A 22887-nucleotide genomic window follows, 5' to 3' on the forward strand; every position below is an offset into this window, starting at 1 on the left:
ATAATAGATAGCATTACGAGCATCGAGCTTATACTACTCGATTATAATATAAGCTCGATGATTACGATTCCTATTTTTGCTGTTTGTGTTTCATCAATCGAAGTTCAGAAATTTCCGGATAGATGGCGAGAAAAGCAGCAGTATTTAGGCATGGATAGGCTGACCATATTTCCTCGAGAGAAATACGGGACATCGGGATTCCAAATACGGGAAAATACGGGACATCGCCAATTATCACGAAATACAATGCCAAAACCAAACAAAGTTGCCAAATATTGTTGAAATTACGAAAACTCACAATGGCGGGAAATGATGCATTACTGCAAATTGCAGTGGATTAAAATGTATTCCACGAAAAAAAAAACGTTTACCAAAGCAAATGTGGGAGATTAATATCCCATATATAGTTGTAACTATCATAAAATAATTTATGAGTTGAAAAATAATCTCAATCTTCGACTTCAGTAAAGAATAAAAATTCAGGTAGGTGTCGTGTGAAATACGGGAAAAACCGGGACACTTTTGCCAAAAAGTCGGGACGGCCAAAAAAAGAGAAAATACCGGGACTGTCCCGGGAAATACGGGACGTATGGTCACCCTAGGCATGGACTTGAAATCGCATAAAAACAGTAATAACCTGACCATACTTCCCAGATAAAAATGCGGTTAATTAGGACTGAAATATTTGAAAACATCGGCAATTGCCATTTGTCACCAAAAAATAATGCTAAAGGTGGGAAAAAAACCACTAATTACGACAGAAGTCTCTATAAAAATGGCGATTGTTGAGAGCATTCTTTCCCCCCCCCTCTTCCTCCTTCATTACCTCATCTTCAAGAGCTTTGACTGACCGTATCCGTTATCGTGTGTTTACATTAGGGTCCTTACATAATTCCTGTGCGGCACCCTGAAACGGCCCCTTTATATATACACAGGCTTACAGTAATAGCTTCATCATGGCCAAGGTTCCAACCATTATTGAACTTTTCTACGATGTCCTCTCTCCGTATTCATACCTTGCGTTTGAGGTAAGTTTCAAACAGTTGTTATTATTATTCTCTCAACAATCCTATAATTTCCTTATTCCGCCATCTTTGAAAGATAATTCAATTGATATTAATTTTCATGGAGGGGAATAGACAAAATTCACCAAACAGCCTAGTACCATATATGCTCAACCCATGGCAGTAGGCTAAATGTGGGCCTTGGAGGGTGCTGAAATGGAATCTGGCCCGAGCTATGAAGTAAATTTTTTGTTTAGTTGTGCCTTTTAGCACGCTTCCAGATCACTTGAGTGGCTCGCTTGCTGCAAACTTCCAAGTCACTTGATTGGCTTGCAGCACACTTATAGATCATTTAAGTGGTCCTCAGCAAAATTTACAGCTCACGTAGTAACCCTTAGCATTTTTATAGATCACTTTAGTGGCTCTTGCACGTTTCCAGAGCATTTAAATGACTCGTAATCAACAAAGTGGTCGACACTCTCCACACTCTGCCTTACAAATACCCCATGGTGATTGGATATGGGGCATAGAAATCAGCAATTCTGAGCCTGGTCATTTCTTTTCTGCACAACGATGATAGTGGCACGAGATGGAAATTTTTTCCCTCAATTTTCAGAGGGAAAATGGACTATATGCTGACATCACGGGCAGCGTGTGGAGGCCTTCTATCTCTAGGCAGCACTGGTTTGATCTAAATATGGAACAGGTACTGTATAATCCAGAGATTGGTGATTTCTGGCGTCAAACATGTTGGACGGCCCGACCAAAAGTCGTCAAAGCCGTTAGACACTGTGGACGCCGAAAAAAAATCGCCAGCATAGAAAACAATAATAAAAACCCATTCAAATAAAACAATGATCCTGCATGTTGTAGAAATAAGTATATTCTAGGTATAAAAAAAATAAAACCCTGACTTTTTCCGGGTATCAATTCTTTTAGATAAACAACGAAAATTAAATAAAATAATGAATATTAATAATCAAAAGAATACAACCTTCCCGGTCGACAAAAATGTAATCCGGTTCGTGTAATCCTAACGCTCGGAACGGAAAAAAACGAAATTACTGTTTGAATGTTTCAAAAGACACGTTAAAAACAACAACTAGCGAAAGGTAATCGGGAATAATCCAAGACAACAACGCTACTGCACAAAGGGAAAAAATGTCATCCGTTCGCCCGCTCTTTAAGCGCCATCTATAATGGAAGGGTAATGGAAGCTTCTAGAAAGAAGCTACAGAGGAACAATCTAGAACAACGACAACCCGGCAAAACAAGTGAGAGCGCCGGCATTGGCAACTTATAGCGCTCTTGGCGTTCTGGATTATATTGGATTTGGCGGTCTGGATTATACAGCACCTGTACCCCAAATACAAAAGTTTTATTATGAAAGTAATTTGCAGAGGACTCGATGAACATTTAGGTTAGAATCAGGGGTATTTATAATCCACTCGAGAGTTTGAGTGTGTCTGGGACAAGGGAAATTTTTCAAAAGTACAAATCAAGCGATCGCACCAGCCCCCATCCCTTTGATCCTACAGAACATTGAAAACAAATGCTTAAGAGCAGATTCTGTGCCTGCCAAGTCTAATTAACATAATTTAACTTGTCAAGAAGTTGATGGATAAAATTAAATGTCAAAGGAAGCCTACCAAACTTTTTGAAGTTATTAATGCTCGAAATATCCACCTTATACAGAATACGGCCTCTAAAAATCCCGAAAACTTTCAAAAATAAAATCATTGTTTTTTAATCAATATATTTTTTTCTTTTTTTTATCGATTTAAAATTTTGTGATCATTTCAGGTTATGTCAAGATACAAGGTAAAGTGGAACATGAACTTACAGCTGAAGCCGTTTTTATTAGCAGGAATAATGAAAGGATCTGGTTGGTTTTCATTTAAAATCTTTCGAACATGGTGTGCATAACCTTATCAGCATGGCCCCCATAAGGGGGGGGAGGCTGAATTGCCTCCTCAGAAACTTTAGCCCTGGGGCCCGGGACAGTTATCATTTTTTGTTTTTTTATACTATTAATTAACTACGGAAGGGACCCATGAGAAGTCTGACTGGGGGCCCGCAAAAGATCCCATCCTGGTGTGGGGGCCATGCTTATCAGTTTGTGGGCCAGATATACTGCCAGCTGAATGATGGCCATATACGGTAACTTACCTAGATGACTGCAGCTTGCGGTTCACAAACCCGCTGCACTCACAGTGTTGTGTGGATTCGTATATATTTTTTTCAAGGGCCATATAGTATCACATTAAGATGCCTATTATGACCAGGGTTATTTAATGCCTTCACAGAACTAATTTTAAACGAGGCTTTCGGTGAATACAATGCTGATATCCGAATTGGGGGGGGGGCAGATATAGTTAAAACGATAAGTTTTGCAGATGACCTTGCTCTATTGGCAGGATGCCCGTCAACATTGAGGAGACTATTCTCAACGTTGTTCATTCATTGTTCATTGAGGAGAATAGTCTCCTAAATGAACAATAGTTAGGTTCTCGTCATGTAAAGTGATATTCTCCTCCTAATGTATAGTCTCCTCCATTGAGGATTAACCGCAAGGTCCAGAAGTACGAGGTGAAAATAAATAGAAACAAAATGAAAACAATATCAATATGCAAGAAAGCTCATTGCTTCACAACTAAAATTAAAGGTCAACAACTACAACAAGTAACATCGTTTAAGTACTTGGGGAGCCTGATCATTAAGATATATGTATGGTCTACCATGCTATATGGATCAGAGACCTGGACCATAAACAAGAAAGACTTGAAACGATTAGAAAAGCACTGGAGATGTGGTGCTGAAGGCTCAGGGAGCACATAAGCTGAACATTGAAAAGGTCAAATTCACAAGTATTGACATAGGTTGGAGAAAACCCAGTGTAAGCATCTGTATTTAATCTTTTCCAGGATTTCATGATTTTCTCCAACCTTTGTCAATACTTGTGAATTTGGCCTTTTCCATGTCCAACTTATGTGCTCTATGGGCCTCCAGGATTGAAAAGTTCCAAGGGAAAAGCCCAGAGTCACCTGGATCTCAATGTTCAAGAACAAGCCTAAGACAGAGATGCGTGGCAACTGCTCAACATAGGGGCAAACCAGTCTTAGGACTGATGTACCATTGTTGATGATGATGATGATAGTATCCCTTGGAGGCTGCATTCGGTCCATGGCTCAAAGCAGGGGTACCTCGAGCTTGCCTGCTGTTCACGTTCAAAGTCTCATGTGCCACTCCCTAAAGACAACTCTTGTGGGAATCTGACAGGGCTTTAGCCTAAGGGATCGTGGAATAAACCTGATTTTTTTCCCTAGTAGAGAGTCGCTTACCATTGTTTATTGAGCAAAATGTGCATGACCATATGTTTCGCTTTTAAAGAAAGTCTCACTCTTTGTTCAAGAATTATTTTATTCTTAATTATGCCAGATAATTTGATCCCCTATTAAAGCTCTTATTGCTGAGCATCATTACCGGAGGTGGCTTGAGAAAAATCTCTACCTGTGTGAGACCATACAGTATTTTTTCCTTAAAGTAGTGAAATTTGCATCTAGGGATTTACAAGATATATAAGTCGGAAAAATTCTGTGAAGGCAAAAAACTGAAATTATTAAACAAATATATTTATAAAATTGGAATTTCAAGATTTTGAATTGTATTTCTTTTTCAAAAAGTTTTAGTCCGAAATGATCAAGATTTCACTGGGAACCTTGCTTTATGACCAATAATGAAATGATTACAAATAACAGGATTGTTGGTTGCAATACACTTGTATGTTATCTAGTCCAGTATAAGTTAAACGCACATGCAACATAAATGATAATTACAATATTTAAAAGGTAACAAATGCATGTGTCATGTTTGATTCAATTGTATTTGTTTTGCAGGGAATTCTCCTCCAGCAACTGTACCCAATAAAGCTGTGTACATGAAGAACGATCTTGATCGTTTGCAAAAATATTTTCAAGTGCCTATCGTATTGCCCAGTGTATGTAATTCTTATTTTTTTTTACATATACATATTGAATATGATTGAATTACATATTGGATTTCATTGTTACGTATTGCTGCATAATACTCAATGCCACATTTTCAGATAGAAAAACACTATGAAGTAACGGGAAAACACTTTCCCTTTACTTTATGGTGTCCCCCCCCCCCCTCAACTTTTCTCTGACTTTTGAACTTTTGAATCCAAATATATCAGTAAAAATTGCACTTGGAAACGTGGAATTGGTCTTTGGAGAGACGAGGCAACAACTTTCTAATTGGGCTTTTTAGCACGTGGGGACTGTATAAAAAGTTGATATTTTTATTATTTTACTAGCTATAATACCCGGCGTTGCCCGGGTTTTCTTCAATGACGCTTTTTTGGATCACGTGATATCTCCCTCTTTCTTTGAGGGACATGAAAACCGTGTGTAAGTTAACCAATATGGCGACTTCCTGCGCGACTTCATGGAAATAAACAAATCTAGATTTAAAGGAACATAGAAACGAATATATATATTTTTTCTTTTTTAAGGGGTGCTAGGTATTTCGACCCCCCCCCCCCTGAACTTTAAGTTCTCCATCTGCCTGTTTCAGCTTTCAAAAATGCTTAATTGAAGCTGTGGAATTTTTTCGATGTACTTTACGGGCCCATAATTAATTTTAAAACATCCTAAACTATGAATTTATGCAGTTGAATATCAAAAGACAATACGGAGACATTAATTTTTGCTTGAGAAGATATAAATAAAAAGTTGAAATCAATGTTATTGCATGAATGTCCAACTCAAAAGTAGGTCCGGCTAATTACTTCATATTTGATCTCCTGGGCTTCGTATATCTCTAATCGAACTCAATATTTCAGAAATCTAGAATTCAACACAATTTTTAAAATTATGTATGTGACAGAAAACTCCGCAAAATTTCAGCATTTCTACAGTAAAATCGGCAATTTTAACACTGATTTCTATGGGGCATCATCCTTTGCCTTACCCTCAAAGTGATGCTGATGATGGTGTCTATTCAAAAAGCTCTCATTACTGGGAGGATTGAATAAAGTGGCAAACCATTATAAAGGCATAAATATTATACATATACGTACAGCATTAAAGAAACGACAAACCATTGTAAAGGGATACACACGTCTTAAACACATTGCTAGGGAACCACGGTAACCAAAGTAAACGTTCGGAAAGTGATTGTTGAGGCCCAAAAACCATTGTTGCCCTACGGTTTTTTGCCCATTTGGGGCATTTGCCCTGGTCTGACGAAATTTTAAAGTAGCCTATCGTTCAAGTCGGGTCCCATTTGGTATATATGCAAAATTTGGCGACGATCGATCTAAAATTGTAGATTTGTATAGAGAACACACACACGCAGACACACACACAGAAAATCAATTTTATAGATGTGTTTGATCCCTTGAAAAAATTATGTCATTTAAAGAAACCGCATTGTCATTTAAAAACTTTTTGTAGTTGGAAGTAGGTTTAAAAATCATTAAAAAAATTTGTACCTTCCCTTACTAATATTGAAAAATGTTTTTGAAATATTGTATCTGACGTCTTGTTTATTTGTGATCTATTTTTCACTCTAATTCTGAAATAACATTATAATGACTGATATTATATTTTATTAAAACTGACACTCCTGTTTTCCACATATTAATAGGCATATTCTACACCAAATTATTATGTTTATTTACGTTTCTTTTCAAAAAATTTTTATCCATGTATCTAATAAATTCTAACAATATTAATGAAAACCATTTCATTTATACACAATGAATTGTATTTATATTTTTGTGTTAATTATGTAGATACATGAAATGAATTGTGCCCTTTTCATCTATGACCCTATTTTCCAACTTGGGGTCCACACCCCACAAGGGGCGATTTGATTTTTAAGAGAGGCAATTTGAGATTTTCTATGAAGACTTGGAAGTTTTCGAACTGTCTTCATTTTTTTATATCGGCTCAAATTTTTTAATTCTGAACAATTTCTTGATGGCTTCTTTTTTTCTCTTTCAGCATAAAGGGTTTGACTAAGGGTTCTTAATGTTTTGTGTTCCACGGAAAATTTGTGCCAGTAAGATAAATTCCACGGACCCCTGTGCCAATAAAGTGAAGGCTACGAATTCCTTTAAAAAATAATATTCTGTGTATAGTGTGTATAGCAATGTAAAAAACAATGAACTAATTGTTGTTTTCCTCATCCAAGCTCACAGACTCCCCCTGTTCCTTAAGTCTCTCTGAGGAACCCTGATTAAGAGAGAGACAGGTAGAGAACCACTGCTTTTAACTAAGTTAAAGTAGACTGAAGTGGGGAGAGTGCAAAGACCCCTGGTTTTAAGATTTAAGGAGGCAAAACTAATGGTTCTTACATTTGAAAAAAGAAAAAAACAACTAAGGTAACAGGGTAATATATACCCTGAATATTTGTAATGAAAACACTTAAGTTGAATAATTTTAACTTTTTTGTGTGTCTGATGCATGTAATGAGTGATTCATTGTTTCAGAATTTGATGGAAATAATGTTCAACAAGGGTTCTTTGAAAGCTCAACGATTTATTACTGCCGTTGACATGAAACATCCAGAATATACTGAGGAGATATCACGAAGCTTATGGAAACGACTTTATGAAACCGTAGGTCTATAGTTTAATAAGTGTGTAATCATGTGTATATGTGCACTAAGCTAAAAACAGAAGGGGCTGCTATTGGGGTGACCAGACACTCCAGTTTAACTGCCCTTTAAAAACCACTCTTAATGGTCATGCCCCCCCCCCCTCCTTTTTACGGCAAGTGATAATTTTACTTTTATAATAAAAGTATGCATTTCAAATCCCTGATTAACTATGGACAAATTTCTTTGTCCCACCGTTGTCTCCAAAAGCGGGGTTTTACTGTATTTAGAATATTCATAACATTTTCATTGTTGCAACTCTGCCACCTAGATTTACAATACAAATTTATTTTAAAAGTGATAGTTTCTATTATCGCAAATGTGGGACCTGGTGTTACTGTGCCTGTTGCAATTTCCCTTCCCCACCTTTTAGGTCAGCTCTGTTCAAACTTGAATGTGCATTCACAATATGGTTTCATTGGATTTGTCTCAACAATATGCATTTATCCATACAGAACATAAATACATAAATTTTAATTTGTACCTATAGGCTTAAGGCCAGGATTACACTATAAAAGTTTTATAAAAGTACTTGTATAAAACTTGAAAAATGCCACCAATAAGATTATTGGTTACATTCTAGAAAATGCAACCGATGATCTTATGGGTAGCATTTTTCAAGTTGTATTAAAGGAATTTTATCAAACTTTTATAGTGTAATCCCAGCCTAAGAAATATTAGCATTCAAATTATGGTCTATTTTCGGGATGGGACAGCCAATATGACATCCAAACTCACAGATAAATTCACATGAATGGGGCACCACTGAACATCATCAAAAAGATTTATTCATAGATATTGATGTCTATGATAACTATATTACTTTTTGGTGCCTATACATTTTTTATAGTGTTTAATATACAGTGTGGTCATAAAATAATTTTGTGATCTCTTAGCCGCCACAAAAATCAATAAATGGGAGTGAAATTTGAGATTTAGGTATTTTGGAGTACATTTATGCACTTAAGAATGAAAGCCTAACTCTCTCATGATTCAGCAACAAAATTTCAAAAAATTCAAATTGCAACTCTCAATTTTATGCATATCAGAGTAAAAAACCATGAATGACGTTATAATGGTACCTGTAGTGTGATAAACACCTATAGCGCTAAATTCTTCAAAGAAATGTAGAAACAATCAATACAGATCAAATTATTGCCGCACGAAATTCTCCAACCAAGGGGTTAGTGTCATCGTCGTCTGCATCCTATGTTGCCATTTATGGTGCTATACATGCAAATAAACTGCACTGATCACTTAGCAATGCATTAAAGTGAGTGGTGCTATTTTAATTTTTCAAAATTTTGTTGCTGTGACCGTAACCGCAAGAGCCAGGGTTTATTTATTTATTTTTTCTTCATTCTTGAGTGCATATTTTGAAACACATCTCAAAATCTCATTCACATTCTTCATTGATTTATGTGGCTATGGGCTTGTATATCGGCAAAGTTATTTTATGACCACCCTGTATTCCATCTGTAATGTTGAATCCTTCATAATGATACATTTCTTTGGAACCTGTAGTATTGGTATGAAGGAGTTTCTCTGTATTCTAAATATTTCAATCAACACTGATAAGGATCTGTTCTTAACAATAACAGATGGATCCTCATGAGTCATTGACTTGTTTGCCGTGCAACTTGTCTTTATACAAATTCTACTGGAGCTCTGCAAATCCCCAGAGTACAAGCTTGCGGTGTGGGACCACCCTAAAGATTCTTATTTTTTATTGGTTATAAATGTGTTTCAAAAATCTGTAAAATCTAAAGTGAAGTGTCATAGAAGAAAACTGTCCATTTATATAAATTACATTGGACAGTATAAATTTCTATTGGCATATTCGTTTTCTGAATGAATATAGTTGATTATGTTCCAATTAATTCATCTTTATTTATGAATATTTATAGCATGAAGATATTTTTGAAGAAGAGAATTTCAGAGTGGTGAGTGCCAATTTATATATAGAATCTGCAATCTGTTTAATGTCTAAAATAGCTTTGTATTCATATTTGGGCATTTTTTTTTATTTGTTCTTTCTCTCTATAGCCATTGCGAAGCCCTGTTATGTGACCTCAAAGTGGTGCAGTGGTGTAAACGGGTGGAAAGGGTGATGCACAGCGGGAAGATCATTACTCCCAGCAGGTTCAACCATGCTGTGAAGGCCTTTCCATTATACCCGGCTAACTAGTATAGCAGGCAAACCTTTCTAGGGTGCGATCAGGTGAACTGGGGGAACTCTTCGGATGACCGAATGGAGTCTCAGAGGGTGCCTGTAATAGAGGGTACAGGAGATAAAACTGGGTTTTGTTTTTGCGTTTCCCAGGCCGCCAGATAGTGCAGGGGCCCGAACCCTGTCCAGCCAACAGGGAGGCTGCCCTATCAACTGGTGAATAATCTCGCTCGTCCTGTATTTCCAGGTGGCACCTGGGTGGGGTGATGCTCTGCAATGCGGGAGGCTCTCCCGAGGCCACTGCTGCAGGAGGATTCTGGGGTTAGCTTCAGGTAATCTTCTGATGAGGAAACCCATGGAAGCTGTTCGCACCTGAAAAAAATGTAATGAAAATGTCAAATAATGGAAAAGAGATTGAAAAAAATGCATCAGATGAATCCCTGTCATCCTTGACCCTAACATTAGGAGGGCACGTGGAAGCATGTGCAGAAGCACAAGCGGAAGCAAAGAATCCTAGTGTTGAGGGAACTCAACTTCTCTCACTTACACCAAGTGAGAAGAAGAAATTAAAGAAAAAACGCCAGAAAGAAAGGCGTGACTTAGAAAAGGCTATGGCTAGCTTTTCTCTAGCTGAGGAAGATGAGAGGAAAGAGAAAAAGGCCGAAGAGGCCGGACCCTCTGGAATCAATTCGAACAAAGCTGGAGATTGGCAGCCTAAGGGGACTCCTTCATGCAAGAGTGAGAGTGTCCCCGGGGCCACTGTAGCCTCAGAAAAACCTTGCAATGTCACAAGCAGGGGAATTATCCTCAGAGTCCAAGCTAGAGATTCTACTAGGAAAATAACTCCAACCGATGTTTCTTACATCACCGACTTGGTTGAAGATAAGATGCTAGAAGACACTGGAGGTATTTACCCTCACGTTGAAAAAACCACTTTGGGTGTAAATGGCCTTCGCATAATTTGTAAAGACCAGGCCACCCTAGGGTGGCTAAAAACAACAATTGATAACTTGCCACCACCATCTTCGATTAAAGGCCATACTGGATACCTTGCTGTAGGACCTGGTGACCGGCCTCCAATCAAGAAATTCTTTGCTTGGTTCCCTGGTGACCAAGATCCTAATGAATTCATGGAACTTCTAAGTACATGCTACGAAGATCTGGTGCTCAGACAGTTCTACCTCTGGGCTGTCATTCCGGGAAATGGAGGTAAAACTGCAATTATAGGGGTGGAGCAAGAGATGGTGAACTGGCTGTCCCACAGATTTTTTAAAGTTCGCTGTGGAAATAGCATCATAAAATTCAAGGAAGCCACAAAGAAAAAACAGCCAGCCAAAGAAAAACCACAACAACAGTCTTCTGAACCAGGAGCAGAGCAGTCTACTGGACCTAGCCCTCATGCTGGCAATGTTTCAGAACCATCATTAGAAGGAAGATGCCTTAATGGAGGAACAGGCAATACCGCTAGAAATGGACAGGAACGAAGTAGCTTCTGAATCCGATTCTGATCTGTCACTGGCCCCTCTTATTTAATCCAGATGAGTCTTATTGCATCTCATGGTACATGCAATACCTGAAGGTAACATTTTATTGAAGTTCTTTCACATTAATTTCAAATTTCTTTTTTTCTTAGGCAAATAAATCTGTGCTGTTTAATGTTCCAGCTTCTCTACAAAGTTGATGTATTTTTTTGCATTTAATTCATTTCTATCTCATGGTTTTTGAATCAGTGGTATTTTATTACTTAGCCATACATGCATCTCATAAACATTCCTCTAGGAATTTCTAACAAATTGATACATGTCAGAATGCATGCTCGATGCTAATTCCATTCTTATTGCTATTTATTTTTTTGTATTGTAGTATATACTCATGTATTATCTGAGTTTTTTGTTGAAAAATGTGTGCCTTAATTTGAAGGGCTCACGGCCTATTCTCCAATCAGTTTTTAAGGAGAAAATATCGACCCCTACTCTATACCAAATCATATAGATATGTTACAGCCAAAGCCTGAAGTGCGGCTAATTTGCGACTGGGCCAGCCAATTCTCGAATTGGTCAAAGTCTGAATTGCAGAAATGATTCAGACTTTGGCTGGTTATTTCATGAAATGTCCAGAGGTCCCCAGCTAAAGCTCGACGTGCTGATGGAGAAATGTTAGGAACCAAATCCATTTTTTTAAATCAACGTGTGATATATGTGGGAGCTGTATTGGATTAACTCCACATGACAAGAGGAAAAAACTAAAAAGTAATTATAATTTTTCTTTCAAATTTTAGTGCAAAAAATATGGTTACCGCTTGTGACTTCAGTTTGATAAGCTGCCATAACTAACATAAACATAATTATCACCTACAAATACGGCAACTTGACAATGACTCCAAATCATGTCTTCTGTTATCAGACTTTGGCCAGGGATCATCTGCCACTTTTCAAACTGGTCGGATCAGTATTTAACAATATTGGCCAATTTCAGGCTTTGGCAGTAGCATATATACACAACCTCCACACGGGTAGCTTGAAGATCTGCGACATCATTGGACTAGTTTGGATGGCGTCAGTAATCAGTAGAACAATTTTTGTAGCTATAGATGCATCCTAATCAGTAGAGAGTGATTTTTGTAGATCAGTAATTATCAGTTCAAACCCCACAGAACAGAAGATGTTAAAGTCAAAGCAAAAAGAATCATAAACTTCATTGGCTTTGATACCCAGTGGACTAAGTCGATTTTACAGCTTTTTGATGTGAGCATCAATGAGCCTTTTAAAGATTACTTAAGAAATTTATGGCCCAAATGGATGAGTTTCGAAGATAAAGAAGAAACAAAGTCAATCATTGTTTCAAGCATTCTAATATGCTTGTTAACAAAATTCATCATTGGCCTAGTGTGCCAGTGGTTTAATGAGGAATTCTGTTTCCATCCAAATCGTCATCGAATCCTTTAAAAAGTGTTGTATCAGTAACATTTTTACTGAACTGAAAATGACATGAAAATATACACATCCTCCCCCCCCCCTAAAATACGCTGATTTAGGGGGGGGGGTCAGCTTATACACAGGCTTTCAATTTATTGCGGTTTCGGTAATCTTGAAGTAAGGTGGTTGGCTTGTGTACGAGTCTATGCGTGGATTTGTATATGCGTGTATATGCGTGGATTTATTTTTTCTTTTTCATTATTATTTGTGCTGGTGTGCATATAGCCCGAAAATATTTTGCATCTGTATGCATAGCCCTAATATATTTGTGTTGTCAGAGTTATGCTTGTTTTGTGTTTTTCTGGTGCTGCCACCTGTCTTCCATCTTTGAAAAGGAGAAATGACAGATAAATTTGTTTGGAAAACCAAGAATTATTGTCATGTGCATGTATTTCATTCATGCATTTTAAATCCGTAATGCAGGGTGTTTCAAAAAGAATCATCCGACTTTAAAAAAATCATAACTATTCAGCTTTTAATCTGTTTTGATTGAATAATATATAAGTAGAAAGAGGGAAATCTCGAGTTTAATGCAGTTGCTGAAAGGTAGCACTAATGCTCTTCCTTCGGCCGCCACTTCAGTGTTTGTCAAGATGGCAACTGCACAACAGAAATTATTTTGTGTTCTAAGCTTTGCGAAGTACAAGTCCGTAACACTGTTCATCATGTTTTTCGTCAACAATACCCCGTTGTCGAACTTCCTACCAGTCAAGAGCATTAGGTGATGGTATGAACAATTCCAAGACATGATTTGTCTGTGTAAAGGGAAATCCCGTGGCCATCCCTGCATGTCAGACGAAAATGTGGAGCGCATTTGACAGAGTTTTGCATGTAGTCCACAGAAATCCACTCGCAGTGGACGAAACATGCTCACTAAAGTTTGGGATGAATTTGACTCCCATATAGCCATATGCTGTGCATCCCAAGGCGAACATATTGAGTGCCTTTAATTTGGTTTGTAAAAAACTTATGATTAATTTTATATTACATGGCTAATCACAAAGTGACTATGTTCAATATTTTTTGTAATATATGCATTTCAAATCGGATGATTCTTTTTGAAACACCCTGTAGTGTTCAGATTGAATTTTTTTTTGTTCTCATTATCTGGAAATCTTAACTTGTGCACTGAACAGGGTTCTTGCTGGCAATTTTGTCTGAGTGATTAGCTAAATTTTTTAAATGTGGCTAATCACTCAGACAAATAAAAGAACAACACATTAACAATCAGGATTGGAATATCATGTCTCAATACAAGTTGAAGAAATTCATTCCGACTCTGTGTTTTTTCAATTCTCTTCTCATTGTCGGGAAGCTTCATTTTTACTCTATAAACTGAAGTTTCCCCCTCCCCATTCACCTTAGCATTTTTCTTCCCTTTTATCATCTCTGCAGAGTTGTGTAAATCTATTCTTCCCATGAGACCAATTTTTTTCTTCTCTCAAACATTATGAAAGAGAAATTTCCTGCACTCATCTTCTCCTTTTATTTCTAATATGCAAAAAAGGAAACCAATTTTTGATATTTATTTGCTGATACTTCAAATACGGATCATCCAAATTTGTTACGAAAAGCCTGTACGTGAAAAAAAGAGGCGGTCGATGAAAGGATGATTCAAATTGACCCCGCCTTTAAAAAGATAAAGGTGATAAATTTCAAGTATTTATCATACTTACCAATGACGCTTGGGTATTGGACATAATCTCCGGTAAAAGTTATAATTTTTTAAGTATTTATCAAATTTACAGACAGCACTTGGGTATTAATATACCAATTTTATTCTCCAATAAAAGTGATAAATTTATCAAACTTACCAAGATGATTGGTAAGTACGCATAATACCTGATTTATCACATTTACTTTAACACACACACATATATATATAGAATATAAGGACAATTATTTCATCTTGAATCTTTCCAACTTATAAAATTTAACTATTTGTTTCGTTTTTTCAGGCTGGTAAAAGCATAGGCATGAATGAGGCGGTTCTGGAAGATGCGATAAAGTCTATGAGTGATCAAAAGGTTAAAGACAGATTACAGCTTTATACAAAACAAGCCTTAGATTATGGGGTGAGTCTGATTTGATTGTAAATTTTATCAAAATTTGTATTGTTGATACAATCGTATCTGGGCAAGTAGATAAGGGCAGTCAGACACATTAGCAGCCATGATAGGTACATGCTCGGTTTGAGGAACTTAATGATAACTAGATTGGCAAAATTTATGTGGCAGCATACACATTTGGGCTCAAGGATTCACATGAAGGTCGGTTGGACCTCAATTTTATTTTAGTGACAGTAATAAAGTTGAATTGTTATTTTTAATTCAAAAGCACCTATTTCAACTTAAGTAGAATATTTTCCGTTTGAATTGGTTTAGACGCTCTCTTCAATGGCTTTGTGTCAACTTGTAACTCCAAGTTGATTCTCTTAGTAAAATTATTTTGTCAATTCATTATTGTATGAATTACAACAATGGAAAAATTTTGAAAATTTCTTAGACACAACCACTTACGGCATACAAAATGACCTGTAACAGTCATATTGCACCTTTATAAGAAAAAAGCTGCTGGTTCCTAATCAAACTTTTGAGGCATTTTGGAAATTGTGCAAAAACTAGCACAGGACTTAATATATTATACATAATATATACCCACAATTTATTTTCCTTGTCAGTAAACTTATTTATGACCAAAATGACGCCAGTTTTTTAACAGCACTATGAAGATAATGACTATGCACACAGGATACCAAAAGAATGAAGTAGTTTACATGCAGGGGTTGGAAGAGGAGTTCAATCGATAAAAACTGAGGTCTGTTAGACCAATCTTTCTTCAATCGCTGGTTGGCTGACAGAATTTCCTTTGAATTCATATGGTTGCTACATAACTTTGGATTTAATAAGTAAAATACAGTCTTTCTGTATTGATTTTTATTTCATGGTCCATCATTAGGTCTGCAAATTATTTATACTATTTCTGTCCGTTTGTGCTTATTGTCCAACTATTTTCATGGGTCTACTGTTGTAAAAGATTGAGACATACCATGTTAGACCTCACATGCTTGCTGCCTTGTAGATTTGTTCAGGAAAAATTACTTTTGTCATGAAGATTTTGTATGTCGAAAGAACTTCACATATAAAATAAGTTTAATTTCTTATATCTGAAATGTAAGAATCAGTTGACATGTTTGGTGCATTATATTCTATACAAAATAAAAGTTGTTTGGCACAAGGCCACAATATACCATATTGTGTGCTAACTCTTCCTGTTTTGACTTGTTTAAATCTTGTGCACTTGACTTTCATCTTCATGTATTGTATGAGATTTTCTTTTTTGTACCTTTCATTACACCTAAAATATTCTTGCAAGTTCGTATATTTTTAGCAAATGCAGTGGAACTTTTTGGTTAACGAGCTTAATTTGTTCCAGCAACATGATCATTATCTAAATAGCTCGTTATTTGAATCAAACTTCCCCATAGGAAATGATGGAAACTCAAATAATTAATTTCACAATTAGTCATTCACATAAAAATGACCAATAATTATGCATAATGCAATAAAATATACATAATATAAATACCACAAATAAACATACAAGACGATAATGTTTAATTCAGTTTCATTCAAGTTAGCAAAAAATGTTGAGTATGCTAACTATGACCAAAAGATTCTCAAATCCTCCCACAACAGTACTAATGATAACTAGGGATACATAAATTTTGTATTTATGAAATAACCGCAATAAATGCAAAACTCTCAACATAAATGAGATAAATGCAAAATTTGCCGATTTTGACAAATAAATGCTAAAATTTGAGTTTGTTACTTTTTAGTAAAATCTAGGTAATTTACACTTTCTCAAGTGGGAAAGTCGTAATTTTGGTCAGTACTTGTGAGCGTGCTTGAAAGGGAAACCACAAGTCATTTCTTTCTCCCTTTGACATTGTGTTAGATGTGACTACAGTCGAGTTCAGTTATAAGAAATCCTCTTTGTGATTCAAGAAGTGTTTGTAATAATCAACGTGTACGCTGTAAGCGAGGTGTTGGAATTAGCTTATGTAGCAATAGCATATAGGCCTTTTTGAGATTGTCTAGGACAAAATAAGCTTATGCAACACATAATTGAAATACGTAATATTATAATAAATAATATAGCATGAATATAGTTTTTGATTGATATCTGAAAAGTTTTGAAAATTTATGAAAAAACGCAAGATATACAACAACATGCAGACATTTTTGGAAACTTTAATGATTTTTTTTGAGTTTATGATAATAGTTTTTCCCTTTGAAGTTTTTGCCTCAGTGACTGAGTTGATTTACAATTTTCTTTGCCAAAATAGTTACATTTATCATTGACAGGTAGCGCTAAAATCCAATATTCTGTGCCATCTGTTGATGAGAAATATAACTATTCTGACAATAAAAAATTAGTGAAAATATTTGTCTTTTTGTGAGAAAATGTCAGGATATCACGTAATACCACATACAATAAATGTTGTATAAAAAAGGTCTGTTTTTGACTTTTTTCCATGGTTTTTTGCAGTATGCTATATCCGGATTATTTTCTTTTGGTAATAAAATAAAGACCATTCATTTGGTTTGTAATATCCAAAGAGCAATTGCATTTTTAATTCGGTTACTGTATTTTTGAATTATATGGCACACATTCATATTTGTTATGGGCATTTTTTTCTCAGCCACCTCGTTGGGCATTTTGAATGTTGTGGCATTGAATTTGTAAAACAGAGGTAAAAATATATAGAGGCGAATGGGCCAAATTTTAGGGATTTCATATCCGTATGTTATATCCATGGTTTATGTTATATCTGGGTTATGTTATAAGTATACTCGATTGTATATGCAACTTTTTTGGAATTTCGGGAAAGGATACTATAAAAGCATTTAAAAAATAAGGTTAAATTAGGGGAAAGTAGATACATATTATTACAATGTTAGATTTCAACTAGTACTTTAACACTTTCCAGTGATACGGCCAGTTTTTTTTATGCAAATTTTTTTATTTTTTAGCTGTTTTATGTATTTGAGAAGTTTTTTTTTTGTGAACGAATGTGAAATTTGTCATTTGGAATTCATTACTGCTAATAAATATGAAATTTCTGATCTGAATGTATTTTGCGAATAAATACGAAATTTCTGATCTGAATGTTTTTTGCGAATAAATACGAAATTTCTGATTGTTGAATTTTTTTTTTTTGCGAAATGTACATATCTCTAATGATAACCCATGAAAACTTGCCATGCTTACAGTATTTCTTGGGTGTAAAATTGGTGAAAAATTTGGTTTGATATGTATTTTAAAGCCAATTTACTTGTATTGGAATAGGCCTTTGGAGCTCCACTTATCGTGGCACATAAAGAGGGAAAGCCAGTCACATTCTTCGGCTCTGACAGATTTGAATTACTTGCACATACTATCGGTAAGTTTAATTTAAACAAACTTAATTATAAAATGCATGGCTTGATTATAGCTCTTCCTTGATATTACTGAACTTTATATTCTCATAGGTGTCAATGCTTCGGATTCAGCTGGAAGCCTTCCGATTTTTCAGCCTTATGAAAATCCTTCTGTTGGAAACAAGATTTTTCTGACTTCTCATATTTTTATGGGAAAAATCCTTAAATTATGCTTCACTTGAATAAAAAAAATCCCCAAAAAGAAAATACTCTTTCAGTCACCAGTATAGAGTACTCTTCAGCATATATATTCTGTGCAATCTAAGCAACTTAGATACAATTATCCAGTGATTCCAGCAACTGCTGTGTGATGGGCTCACATTGTTAGGACTATGGTGCAATCCCAGCAGTCAGCACTGGTAGCAGTCATGGAAGTTACGTTTAATTTTTATTTTTCCCCCAGTTTATGAGAAAGGAACCCTCTCTACCCAAATTTTAAAAAGGTCTTGCGCAATCATCCTACCTAGTGTAACAAGAGTAGGATCCTTGGGTGAAAGGCTGTCATCCTGCCTGGAGTTAATTTTATTATCAATTTCTTTACATTAATCTTCATATACATATATATATTTATTTGTGATATATGAAAATTTATTTAGAAATTGTATAGTTGATGTTTATGAAATTAATTTTCTTACCTTCCATGGATGAGTGGGCCATTCATTGAAGGTAAGAAAACTAATTCACACAAACACAAAGAAAAAAAAGTGTTGAACGTGACAAATATGTACAGTCGGCTGTGTATTCGCAGCCTCCTTCCCAGTTTTTTCGGAAAAACTATTGAGTTAATAATTCTATTATATGAACAAAAAATAAATTGTGCTTGTTAAATAAACGTCTAAAAAAAATCACTCTTAAAAAGTTTTGCTGATGCTTCAGAAAATATTTGTACAAGATTGTTGTTTTAAATGTTTCTAAAAGTGAAATACTTGTCAAGTATTTCGAATTTTCTTTGCAAAGGCTAGCTTCATTGCTGCTGTTTCCTTGTTATTTCAGCATTAATGAGTCTACAGTCAAATATATAAAGAAATAAGCATGTAAAATTTGATTAGCTGTTGCTACTGTAGAGCCGTGGATGTCTCTCATGTAGAAAGTGCAGTTTTTCCATGGGTGTGATAAAAAAGGTATGCAAGTTATGTATTGCATAACTTGCAAGCTATAGTCATAATTATTTAATCTGCAAATACGTGAGGTAATGATGAAAAGAATAATCACATCTCTCAGTATTTTGTATGAACAATAGAAAAGCTTGGAATAGGAAAACGCTCTTTCTGGATTGTTAATGGAGAATAGTTTACTGATGTAGAGATGAAAAAAAAATTATAGAATTATATTAAAAATTAATAGAATTCAAAAATCAACAGAGGAGGGATGAATTGAGCTGACTGCTTCTGAAACTGAAGCCAATACTTTATGAAGATGATCAAGACTGAGAAATAGAAGACAAGTTCTCATTATGAGTAACATAGTGAAGGGTTCGTAAGTTTGAATCGCAGATGGATTGTTTCCATGAAATAGACCTAACTGTGTGGTATGTTTTTCACATGGAGAAAAATTGGTAAAGGAAGCCTTGTTACAAGCCCGTCATTTTAGCCCCCTCCCCCCCCCCCTGCTTTTGAAAAATACTACACTGCTTTTGAAAATACACTATACTATTTAGGGAAATTTCCTCCCCCCCCCCCCGAAAAAGGTTGAAATGACGGCTCTGCCTTGTTACTATACTTTAACAAGCTAACTGGAATATAAAAGAAACGACTAACAAACATTATGTTTCCAGAAAGCATACACTGTAAAAATGACATGCCTAAAGAACAAAATTTTAGGATTTGGGTTATTCGCAGTCACCACTGGAATGTAATCCCTGCGAATATGGAGGGACAACTGTATAGTAAAAATTACCACAGAAATTCAAGGATGCGTCGTAAAAAAACAACTGAACATTTATGCACAATAGTTGGATGGGGAAAATATAGGAATGTCTCGCAAAGTTTTTTCACTATATGTATTACTTTTTATTATGCCAATAAAAAAATTCTAAACATGCAAAAGTATGGTTTCAGAATTTTCATAAGTAAATAGGAATTTTATCTTTTAAACTCTTGCAGGTTTGCTCACCATTTTTCCAACTTCAAGGTGCGAATGCAAGCCTATCTTCCTTTAAAAGAAGTCTCTCCACAGAAAACAATCATATCTACAACATTTAAAATTCACTCCTAACACAATAGTTAAAATAACTTGTCACATTGTTAGTCGAAATTCAAAAGGCAGATAGCAACACTATTTGAATACATTCTCGGTAACAGACTTTGAATTAGGTGCACAGCACATTCTAACATGTACTAATTTGTTTGAAGTTCCTCACAGGAATATTTACAAGGTAGTGTAGTAGGTCTGTACACCTATGGTTCAGAAGACCTAGTCTTTGGAAGAATACAACTAAATCTTAGTCCACCTTGTACATGCATGCTTATCTGGCATGCAAATTTTGTTATCTTATTGCATAATTTCCAGTGTATTTCAAATACTGTTACAACTTTGTTGGTGGATTTATTGTATTGAAATGAAAACTTAAAACATTTTACTGTTTATTGTAGGTGAAAAGTGGGAAGGACCTGTTCCATCATCAAAAATGTAATACCTGTTCGAAAATGTTATATGTATGAGAAACAAGAAATTTATTTTATGCTAAATTACTGTTGATAAATGAGTACAATATTTTATACGTAATTATATTTAGAATCAATTTGATTTTGTAATTTGTTATTGATCAAACTATAAATGATTTTGCTATGTTTTCTATGTCGTTTTTTAGTTTCTGTGACAATGTAGATCAGTTTCCAAGAAGCCTGTTCACCTTTTTCAATTTAAAAACAATATCATAGACCAAAGGTGCTAAGATACAAGAAAGGAAACTGTTTTGGAGGTTCACATTCAGAATGAAAATTATCCCCAATGAATGAACATTAAACTTATAATTTTTAGTGGTGGAAAAAACACATGAAATCAACATAAAATACATCGATAGTACTTTTTCCTTCAGCATATAGAAATAATTCAATACTATGCCTATTTTTGTCAATATTAGGGTAACTATTTGTTGCAATTTTGTCTCGCTGCGCAGAGACATAGTACACCAAGTCTTATTTCAATAAATAACAGATATTCACTTCATAAAACAAGTAAGCTGAAAATAAATCGATACCAAAAAAACTCTTAAGTTCTCATTTTAGATTTCATTTTTTGTGACATGGTGCCCTTTAACTCACTCTGGCATACAGATTTATGCTGTTTGCAGGAAAATTGCTTATTTTGAGTTAGGAAGGGGGCAAGAAGAGATTGCTGAGAAGTCCATGTGCTGATGTGATTAGCTATAGCAGCAACTGAAATGATAAAAAAAATTACTGAACCACCATGAATCCAAAGGGGAAGGATGGATGCACAATGAGCCTGATAATATGGGGTAGATTGATCCATCCTGTGAAATACGGTATGAACCTGCGCTCTCCATCCTCATAAGCGGATACAGACTCTTTGAACGAGTGGGCCCGATCACCGAGGGTATGTATAGGGGTGGGGGTGTCTACCTTCACCAGACCATCGCTCTGGATCTGCACCTGTTATAGAATTATAATCAGGACCTCAACTAGATGCTTTGTCAGCCGATGCAAGCACGTATTTTGACGTGCCCCCTTGTGATGGAGAAGATGTAACGTGAAATTTTCGCCGCCCTCTGGTCCGGGGCACCAGACCCACCAGTTGCGGCCCTGGGTATAATGCACTGTAAGGGTCACAAACCGATTACCGCCGGTCGGAAGCGACCAAAGCTGGTTGAAAGTGCACGGATAGGAAACCTGCATACGACCGTGAGAGCTTCGTATCCAGCCCTCTTAATCTGGATTATAATTCGATGAAGTAGGTGGGAATACTCGTGAAATCTCTCTAAATTGGCGTGATTTCAACTGACGAACGATCCACCGAACTGAAGCTATTAGTAATCCAGGGAGTGACTGCATTTGGAGACTTAAAGACCGTATTCACTGACTGAGTTTAACTGCAACGCAGGTTAAAGGATTAGAGATCGACACGTATTGGTTAAAATCCCGAATTTAACCAGGCCGTTTCGATCGCTAATCCTTTAACCTGCCATTGTAGTTAAACTCTGTCGGTGAATACGACCGTTAGTGAATACAAAGACTTCATTCGGTATTACAATAACCATTTTTATTCCAGAAATACATGAATCCACATATTCTATTTGACACGTGCATACCTGAAGCTCAATTCATCAATTTCGATCAAAACGCGAATACATCGTAAGCAACTCACGAAGCCGATACACAAAATTCTAAATACGATATTTTCAGAAAAATAAAACACAAAGTACATACACATGTATAACGTGCAAGGTATATTACACAATTACAGAACTTGGCTAATTTTAAATTTTTCCAAACTCCCCTTAATTAAGAATTCTAAAACAAAATGCCGGACCAGAGGCGGCGGAAGTGTTCCTGTGGGTGCTCGGACCGAACTTTATGTAGGAGATTTTGGTTTCTGAATTAATTCTGGCG

At 35.8% G+C, this 22887-nt stretch overlaps 1 protein-coding gene across 2 annotated transcripts; it reads left to right on the forward strand.

Moving 5' to 3' along the window:
• The first annotated feature begins 652 nt into the window (after positions 1 to 652).
• LOC149064695 (glutathione S-transferase kappa 1-like) lies at positions 653 to 21110 on the forward strand. 2 transcript variants are annotated; one of them, XM_089255488.1, is made up of 8 exons: positions 653 to 1028; positions 2808 to 2889; positions 4901 to 5001; positions 7522 to 7650; positions 9596 to 9631; positions 14792 to 14908; positions 18189 to 18282; positions 20911 to 21110. In XM_089255488.1, exons 1-8 carry the CDS (start codon positions 957 to 959, stop codon positions 20949 to 20951), a joined length of 672 nt encoding a protein of 223 aa, XP_089111614.1. In that variant the 5' UTR covers positions 653 to 956; the 3' UTR covers positions 20952 to 21110. The 2 variants fall into 2 exon arrangements, 1 of the variants encoding a protein (XP_089111614.1); XR_016195754.1 differs by lacking the exons at positions 653 to 1028; positions 2808 to 2889; positions 4901 to 5001; ... (2 more) ...; positions 18189 to 18282; positions 20911 to 21110 and adding an exon at positions 10118 to 11437 and having other exon boundaries at positions 14792 to 14898.
• Positions 21111 to 22887: the final 1777 nt, after the last annotated feature.

Source organism: Pholcus phalangioides, unplaced genomic scaffold (assembly GCF_987345545.1).
Source record: "Pholcus phalangioides strain wild (caught in Gottingen) unplaced genomic scaffold, Ppha-v1.0 ptg000042l_1, whole genome shotgun sequence".
NCBI classification, from domain to species: Eukaryota; Metazoa; Arthropoda; class Arachnida; order Araneae; family Pholcidae; genus Pholcus; species Pholcus phalangioides.

Coding starts and splice junctions, on each gene's coding strand:
- LOC149064695 (XM_089255488.1), top strand. CDS start 957: ATGGCCAAGGTTCCAACCATTATTGAACTTTTCTACGATGTCCTCTCT. Junction 1,029..2,807: donor ATTCATACCTTGCGTTTGAG/GTAAGTTTCAAA, acceptor TGATCATTTCAG/GTTATGTCAAGATACAAGGT. Junction 18,283..20,910: donor ATTACTTGCACATACTATCG/GTAAGTTTAATT, acceptor TGTTTATTGTAG/GTGAAAAGTGGGAAGGACCT.